Here is an 8,593-nt window from a genome sequence, read left to right as displayed (position 1 = left end):
CTGAGACCTGCAGGATCCACTCACCTCCCCCCCTCCCTGTAGGATGCTGCTCTCATCTCCAAAATGCCACATGAGCCCATCCAGGGGTCTGACCCAAACTCAAGGAGTGGGGCTCAGTAAGGAGCAGCATCGTGAAACCCAAAGGCTTGGCAGCACCTGGGGAACAGCAGCCCCATCCCACTTCCAATCTCAACCCATCTCATCCCATCCCCTCAACAGCCCCCTCCCCATCCCTGGACACACAGCACGGGGGCAGCTGCTTCTATAAAAAAGTAGACTTTATTGCCATTTCTACCTAAAAATGTACACAACCACATCACTGCTCCAACCGTCCGACGTCTGCAGGGACGTCCCGTCGCTTGGGGGGGGGTGGAGGGGGGTTCATCCCCCATTTCAGGGCTGTTTTGGGCCCTCTGGCCACCCGGTTCCCCCAGTTCCACCCCGGTGCCATTCCAGTCTCCTCTCCAATCCTGCCCAGAAGGGCACAGCCGGCCTGCAGCATCCCAGGCACCGCATAGACACAGCTACAGAAACACCTCAGCTACAGTCAAACAAAGTTTGGTTGGTTGTTTTTTGGTTGTTCTCTTCTTTCCTTGTAATCCCCACGCCGACGTGCGTGCAACCACGACAGCTGCTCAAGTCCAGGTTCGGGTTGCCCCCCCCCACCCCAAAACGCTGGAGCTCGGTGCTCTCCTTCCAGCCGCATCCCCATGGACAGAGCTGTGGGGTCTCGGCGAGCCCTGCCCCACACAATGCAGGGAGGGCAGACGGGTGGGGGTCAGCCGCCGGCATCTCCCGGAGGGACGAGCATCCCAGCACCGGGCTCCGGCAGTCCTCTGAGCCAAGGCAGGAAAACTTGGCTTATTTTGGTATCGTTGCAGGAGATGAAGTAGAAAGAGTTCCGTGGCTCTGCCCACCCCAAGGACAGAGCCACTTTACACCGCAGAGCCCCCCGAGTGCTGGGCTTGGGGAGCTGCCCCTGGGCTCTGCTCCTGGGGGTGCAGCACCTCGGATGGGAGCCGTGACTGGAACTTCTCCAGCTGCTCGGGGCTGGCCAGGGTCTTCAGGAGGCTGTTCTCACGTTCCAGCTGCGAGTTCTTCTCCAGCAGTTCCTTAATCTGCTCCTTCAGCACCTCCACTTCCTCCCGCACCGCGTACATCAGGTGGTTCTTCACCAGGTCCTACAGGCGGGGGAAGGACGGGGGACCGTTGGTGGGATGCTCAGGGGAGCTGCCCTATCCGTCCCTGCACCCTGCTGCCCTCCACCCCCAAGGCACCCTCCATCCATCACCCCTACTGATCCATCACCTCCCTCCTCGGGGTGCAGAGGCAGCCTGCAATTCCCTATCATCCACAGGGCCCCATTCAATGCCCAAGACCTCTGAAGGGTCCTCTCCCACCCCCCTCACCCCCTTCCCCCTTCATCCCCCCCTGTTTCTCTGCGCACTGCGGCGCAGACGGAGCCAATGAGCACTGCCAGCTGCAGGCAGACAAAGGAGCCGCTCTGCCCGGCAACAGGCTGGGGAGCAGGGGGACCCCTATGCTGGGCAGGCACCTCCTGTCTGCAGGGACCCCACACACACACACCCCTAAAGATGACAGAAGGCTGCAGCTCACCATTGCCTGCTCGATCTTGTTGTCAATGGCCACCACGCTGGCTCCGGAGGCACTGGAATAAAGCAGAGAAGGTGCACGTTAGCAGCAAGCCCCTGAGATCTGTGCAGTGGGGCGTGTCCCCCGTCCCCCCCTTCAATGCGGCAGCAAGCAGATAGCCCCCCATGCAGGGAGCTCATCTCCTAATGGGATGGAACACAGAAAGTGCCATTCCCACAGGGGCCAATGCACTGCGCTCCCCAATTCACGGGGTCAGTGCTCCATGCTGCCCCATTTCAGACGTGCAATGAAGACCGAGAGGGGGGCCCAGGGGCTGCCCCTACCTGTTGTCCAGCTTCACGGAGACCACGTCCCCCCCGAGCAAGGAGGAGAAGAAGGAGATGGAGAAGTTGTGCAGCTGATAGACAGCCACCTCCATGGGGGAGTGGTACACGCCGGTGCTCATGGCTGCGTGGGTTCAGACAGATTGCTGCTGGTCCGGAGCGCACTGCGGGGCCCGGCTCACCGCCCCGGCTTATATGGGCGGCGGGCGGGGACACGGGGGGGCCGCCCCCAGCGCCGCAGCGCCGCTCTCGGTAATGCTGAGCGCTGCCCGCTAATTGCCCGCTAATTGCACGGGGTCCTCCGTGCGCCCAGCGCTCCTCCCTTGCTCCGTGCTGCGCCCCGAACGTGGGGTACCGTGGGGGTTAGGGTGGGAAGACGGGGTTGGGCCCCGAGTTTGGGGTGGCTGTGGGGTGTGGGCTCAGTGTGGGGCAGGGAGAAGGGGCGTGCGAACAGTGGGGGGTGTGGGAAGCGTGTAAGGAGAGAAAGGGACGTGCAAACCCAAGGGGAGTGCGGACAGAAAGGGCCACCGATTGGAAAAGAGCGTGCAAAAAGAGATGTAGAAAATAAGGTGGGGTGTGCAAAGGGCGCACGAAACGAAAGAAACAAAAGGTGCGCAAAGTGAAAAGCGGGGAGCAAAACGAAACGGAGAGCGAAACGAAACCCGGGGCGCAAAACAACGCGTCCTCGGGCGGCGAACCGAGATCAGCTCGGAACAAAACAACGAGAGGGGAAAAAAAAACAACACAACAGAAACGGGAGCGAACAACAACCCCGAGAGCAAAACAACCCCGAGAGCAAAACAACCCCCGGGCGCAAAACAACCACCGTCCGCCCCGCCTCCTCCCTCCCCCTCCGCCCTTGCGTAACCCCGCGCTGCTGCTGGGGGTTGGGGGGGGTGGAAGCGCGGCCCCCTCCCGAGGCCGGGGTCGGGGCTGCAGAGCTGCGGGACGCCCCTCCGGCTCTGCATGGGGTCCCGTGGGGAAGGAGAGTGCAAGCGTTGAGCAGCAACGTGTGCGTGCTGCATGTAGGGCACCCTAAAGCCGGGGGGTTGGGGGTTGGGGAGGGAATGTTGCCACCCTAAAGCTGTGGGGTGGCAATGATCCCCCCTTGCCCACCCCAGGCTGTGCTGGTGTTGCCCCCTTGCCTTGCTCCCTATCCCCACCTGGAGCTTATTGCTGCCCTCTGGACCCAGTGGGACTTTGCCCCGTTGCTGGGTGTTCTGTGGAATACCCCTCCAAAAAAAATCCCACTGATATTTGGGGTTGGTGCCATGTCCGTGCCCCCTGAGCGGGGCCTGAACTCCTCCTGGATCTTTTGGGGGTGGGATGGGTGAGCAGACTGCCCACCCACCCATGGAGGGGCACACATGGGGATCCCTTTGTCCCCGTGGAGAGGTGGCATGTTGCAATGTGCCAGCACCATCCTGACCCCCGCAGAGCCCCTGGCCCCCCCAGAGCCCCACTCACCAGTCCCTTCTCCTGAAGAGGCTCGGAGAGTACGGTGGGGGCGCGGCCATGCCCCTCTGTGTCCCCTCTGCACCCCGCAGCTCTCCAAGGGCACAGCCAGGGCACTGGCCGCATCCCGGGGCCGCAGGGAGGGGATATGGGCACGGGGTAGGGACACCGGGGGGTGACCTCAGCCACGCTCAATTGTCCCTTTCAGAGCCTGGAGTGTCACCCGGGGCAGCGGGAGGGTGAAAGGCGCTCTGTGTGTGCAGGGTGACAGCCCCGGGATGCCACCAGGCGGGCAGGACGCGCTCAGAGGCACTATGCTGGGGTCCCCATGCAGCAGGAGCCCATCCAGCCCAGTGAACCTGTGGCACCCGGTGCTAGTGCACCAAGGGATGTGTGCACACAGCTTTGTGCCTGCCAAGCTGCAGCATATGGGGAATCTCAGGGCAGCTCCACGCAAAGCCCTGCACCCGCTCATGGTGTTGCGGGGTGCACACACACACACACTGGGGTGCAGCTTGCAACCCATGCACACCCCGCACACACCCCCGTGGCATGCACACGTGTGCATTCCCACGCACCTTGGCACTTTGCATGCACACACCTGCACGCACACGCTTGTGTGTGCACGCCCTGCAAGCACACGTGTGCCCACAGATGCATCTTGCAAACATGGTACACGGTGAGCTCCACTTGCAGAAGGCCAGGAGCCCCTCGACTGCTCCGTGCCCCCTCTGGCCCTTCTGCTCTCTCCCAAGGCCTCGGCTCAATGGGAGGAAGGCCCTGCAGAGGGTCGGAGCCGTGGGAAATGCTCGCTGCCGGCCTTGGGGAGGCTGCTGAGTGCTGCAGGAGCTGTGCCAAGCAGACCTCCGGCTTCAGGCGCACAGCAAAGCTTGCACGCGCACAGAGAGAAACCCCCAGCCCTGAGCACCCAGCCCTACACTATATCTCCGTCCCCAGGAATGGGGGGCTCACGCACCCCTCTGCCATCACGTGGCACACAGCACAACCCTCATGGGCGTGCACGCTCTGCTGGCAGCCCCACAAACCCCAAACGCGGGCACCCCACAGCAATGGGGCCTCACTGTGCACAAGGGGGAACCCCAACACCCCGGTGCCACACCCAGGGGTAACCCCCCCACCCTGGGGAGGCCGTGCTGGGTGCAGGGGGGGCTGGCAGGCTCCCCGCTCCAGCTGTAGGGCGGCCTGCTTCCTCTGATAAAGGGACTTGGCCGTACTCCCAGTTCCCTGCTTGCTGGCGTGTGAGCGCACAGCCCCGCTGAGAGCCGCGATTTGCCTTTTTCTCTCCAACTTTGTCACCGGGACCCCATCCCACACCCCGCCCCATTGCGCCCTGCTAGCATCCCTTTGTGTTTGGGGATGCAGGGATGTAGAACACGTGGATGGGAGGCGTGCGGGAGTGGCCGGCTCGCTAATTGGAGAGCAGCTCATTAGGATAAGGAGAGGCTATGGGCTGGGAAGCAGCGCATGGGCACCCTATGCAACAACACCCCACAACCCAGGAAACACAGCATCCTTCCCAATCTGGGCTTGGCATCCCCAACAGGACCCAAAAGCAGGCTGGAAGCAAATGGAAGAAGCACGGACAGCACAGCCCTGAGGTCAGGGGCTGAGCCCTGGGGTCAGGCAGGGACGGGTGCTTTGGGACTGGTTATTAATACCCTGCCTGGCCTTTGGGAAGCATGCTGGGCACTTGGAATGGGACGCAGCACTGCAGCCCCCCCCCCCCCCCCCTCCCCCTGCTGACATTTCAGAACAATAACAATGCTGAGGGCACGGGGCCGTGAGGGGCGTGCAGCTGTCACCCTGCTGCTGTACCCCATGGGTCTGGGCACTGCTGTGCCACCGCCTGGGGACAGCCTCACAGTATGCCTGAAAGCCCGTGCTACATCTCCATCTGAGTCCTAATCCTCAACCCAATCCCAACCCTAAAGCCAACCCCAAAACTAACCCCAACCCTAATGCCAAATCCTAGCCTTAGCCCTAAACCAGCTCTAACTCCATCACTAAGACCAATCCCCAAACTAACCCTAGGCCCAGCCCTAGACCTAACCTTAAGCCCAGCCCTCATCCTAACCCCAGCCCTAACCTCAGCCAACCCTCATCCCGATCTCAACCATAACTGTAAACCTAACTTCAACCCTCGCCACAAACCTAACCTTAATCCCAACCCCAACCTGAACCCTACACCCATTCCTAACCCAAAACTCAACACCACTCCTGGCCCTCTCCTTTTCCCTCACCCTACCCCCTGCCCTGGACCACATTGCTGCTGCCCCACAGGACAGGTTGGGCTGCCAGCCCCACAGGAGCTGTCTGGTTGATACTGAGAGTTGATGACCTCTGGGATCTCCTTCACCCCAAATGCCTCCATGATTCCATGGGACCTCTTTCAGGATTCTGCATCACACCCCAAACTCGGTGCTGGGGGGCCCCTGGCTCCCCCCACACAGGTCTAAATACAACCCCAGACGGAGGGTGACAAACTCCTGTCCCCATGCCAACAACACAGATAAATATAGCTTGCTGCTCATCGGCGGGGCATGGCCATGGGGCAAGCACAGACCTCCTGCCCCCCTGCCCCACAACCAGTGGGGCTGTGACATTTAGAGCCTGTTGACCCCTTTTCTGGGGGGCTCCCACGCAGCTCAGCCCTGGCTCTCAGCCTCACGCCCACCTGCTGTCCCCTGCTCAAAGCCCTCTTGTCACTGCAGCCCACGCACTGCAGGAACGAGTTCTGCAGGGCCACCCCTTGGGGTTCTGCATGGAAGGGACCGGGATGAGCGGTGCTGTGCCATAGATGCCACCCCAGGGCCTTCTGTCTCCTGTGTAGGGCTGGGATTAGCATTGGGTTCAAGGTTAGGGTTAGGGGGGAAGGTTAAGGTTAGTTTGGGGATTGGTCTTAGGGTTGGGGTTAGGGCTGGAGTTGGTCTCAGGGTGGGGTTTAGTGCTAAGGCGAGGGGTTAGCATTGTAGGGGTCAATTTGAAGATAGGTTTAGGGGTAGGAGTTGGGATTGGGATTGGTTTTAGCCTTAGGAGTTCCTATGGGCAAGAGCACGGAGCATCCCTCCTGTATCCCTGCAGAGAGCACACAGCCAGGGGAAACCCCCCAAACCAGGCTGGGGGTGCTGAGGGTGGACTTTGTGAGTCCCCCAACATGGGCCTGCCCCCACTGCACATTGACCCACCATCCACAGTGCCTCCTCCTGCAGGTGTCCATGGGCCACCGTGACCGCCAAAGGCAGTGCCAGCAGTGCCATACCCCCATGGGCTGCGTTATCGGGGTGTTCCCCAGCACCACAGCCCTCACCCCATCCACTATCGCCTCCCGCCTCACCTGGCGCCTTCCCCAGGAGGAGAAAGTTCAGGTTGGAGCAAAACAACAGCGGGTGCAGGTGTGGGCATTGTGGGGAGGGACACAGGGGAGTGGGGGGAGCAGGCTGCAGCATTGTGGGCACCGACCCCAAAGTGGACACACCATAAGCACAGGCACCGCTTCCACGGGTGCACAGCTCCGGTCTCCAGCACGAACGGGGGGGGACACTGTCACCTCCCTCCTCCGTGTCCCCTCCCTCCCTCCCTGCCCACATCACACCACGCACGCGGGGAACTCTCGGCGTCTCTCCCCCATTTCCCCCCACGGGGCGTGCAGAGGGTGCTCTGGCGGGCAGCCCGGCTCCTCCTCTCCCACCTGAGCGTCGGCCCCGCGTTATGCAAGGGCTGCGGGAGCCGTGGGGAGAGGTCACGCAGGTGCCACGTGCGGAGCCATGTGCCCCCACGCAGCGCTATTTTGGAGATACCGGCGGGATCGCCCGATGGGGGCTGTGCGGGGGATGGGGAACGGCTCCAGGGAGGGGCTCCCCCGCGTCCCACCGACCCGTAGCGGGCCGCAGGTGGCACCGCCCCAAGTGACAGCTGTCTGCGTCCCCATCCCTCCGGGCACGGCGGGGATGAGCCCGGGATCCGGGGAGCGCGGCACGCAGCCGGCAGCGGAGCGCGGCCCCACAGCGACGGGCACCCACCTGTGGAAGAGCAGCAGGATGGAGAGCAGCGTCTGGTCGATGTTCCTGTTGCAGATGCCCTGGTTGAGGAGGTAGCAGGGGTCCCGCACGACGGGCTCCAGCGAGTCCTGGCGCATGATGGAGCTCAGCTTGGCGGCGTTCAGGTTCTCGCCCTCCAGCTGCTCCCGCAGCTGCCGGAAGCCGCTGGCGGTGGGGCTGCCCGGGTTGTTGTTCTCTCCCCCGCCGGCCCCCACCAGGTCCAGGCAGCAGCTGCAGCAATCCAGCCCCACGGGCGAGCGGCACTGCTCGCCGGGCGACGAGGACATCCCGGGGCCGAGCGCCGCGCGCAGCCGCCCGGCCCCCCGCTCCTCCCGGCTCCCGCTCCGGTTCCGCTCCCGCTCCGGCGAACGGCGGCCCCGAGCGCCCGGCCCCGCTCCCCGCCCCGCACCGCCGCCCCACCCCGGGGAGCCCGCCCCGCCGGCACCCGCTGCGGGCAGCCCGGCACCGCCCCATGGCAGCGCCCGGAGCGGCGGAGCTCCCTCCGAGGAGACCGCTGGCACCCCGCCCGCCGTCCCGATGGCTCCCGCCGCTGGGTCGGCCCCGGGGGTATCGGCACCCCCACCCCCCCCTCCCACGCTGGCCGCCCACCGCCCCGTGCGGCACACACTGCCCTGCTGCACCCACTGCGCTCGTTGGCACCCGATAGCACCCACTGCCCCGCTGGCACTCACTGCCCCACGGGCGCCCAATGCTCCGTTGGCAGCCAGTGCCCCACTGAGCGCCTACTGCCCTACTGGCACCCCCTGCCCCATAGGTACTTACTGCTCTATTGGAACCCAATGCCCCATGGGCACCCGCTGCCCCATCGGCACCAAGGTCCCACTCTGTGTCTCCTGGGATGGCCGTGACATCAACCCTGCTGGGTGTCCCCTTGGTGCCCCACTGAACACCTGTTACCCCATAGGAACCCAAGGCTGGGACCTAAAATCACACACTCCCAAAGGGTGGCCATGACATCGACCCTCTGAAGCTCAGGGCAAAGCCTCAATGGGGTTTGGGAAAGAGGAGCCCCCAGGAGGGCAGAGCATCCTCAGTATGTGGGGCTGAGGGAGTGGGCAAGGGGATACAGACATCTAGGTAGGAAAGGTGATTTTGGAGCAAGGTGGGAGCATCTTCCAGGGC

The 8,593-nt window shown here is 63.4% G+C and overlaps 1 protein-coding gene across 3 annotated transcripts; it reads right to left on the bottom strand.

The window, feature by feature from the left end:
• Positions 1 to 260: 260 nt before the first annotated feature.
• TSC22D3 (TSC22 domain family member 3) lies at positions 261 to 7,845 on the bottom strand. Of its 3 annotated transcripts, none has more exons than XM_072336216.1 (3): positions 7,433 to 7,845; positions 1,618 to 1,669; positions 261 to 1,181 (listed from the first exon to the last, which is right to left on the bottom strand). In XM_072336216.1, exons 1-3 carry the CDS (start codon positions 7,735 to 7,737, stop codon positions 936 to 938), a joined length of 603 nt encoding a protein of 200 aa, XP_072192317.1. In that variant the 5' UTR covers positions 7,738 to 7,845; the 3' UTR covers positions 261 to 935. The 3 variants fall into 3 exon arrangements, with proteins under 3 accessions (XP_072192317.1, XP_072192319.1, XP_072192318.1); XM_072336218.1 differs by lacking the exon at positions 7,433 to 7,845 and adding an exon at positions 3,405 to 3,610; XM_072336217.1 differs by lacking the exon at positions 7,433 to 7,845 and adding an exon at positions 1,938 to 2,132.
• Positions 7,846 to 8,593: the final 748 nt, after the last annotated feature.

Source organism: Excalfactoria chinensis, chromosome 4 (assembly GCF_039878825.1).
Source record: "Excalfactoria chinensis isolate bCotChi1 chromosome 4, bCotChi1.hap2, whole genome shotgun sequence".
Lineage (NCBI taxonomy): Eukaryota > Metazoa > Chordata > Aves > Galliformes > Phasianidae > Excalfactoria > Excalfactoria chinensis.
This window is presented reverse-complemented; position numbering and strand designations above follow the sequence as displayed.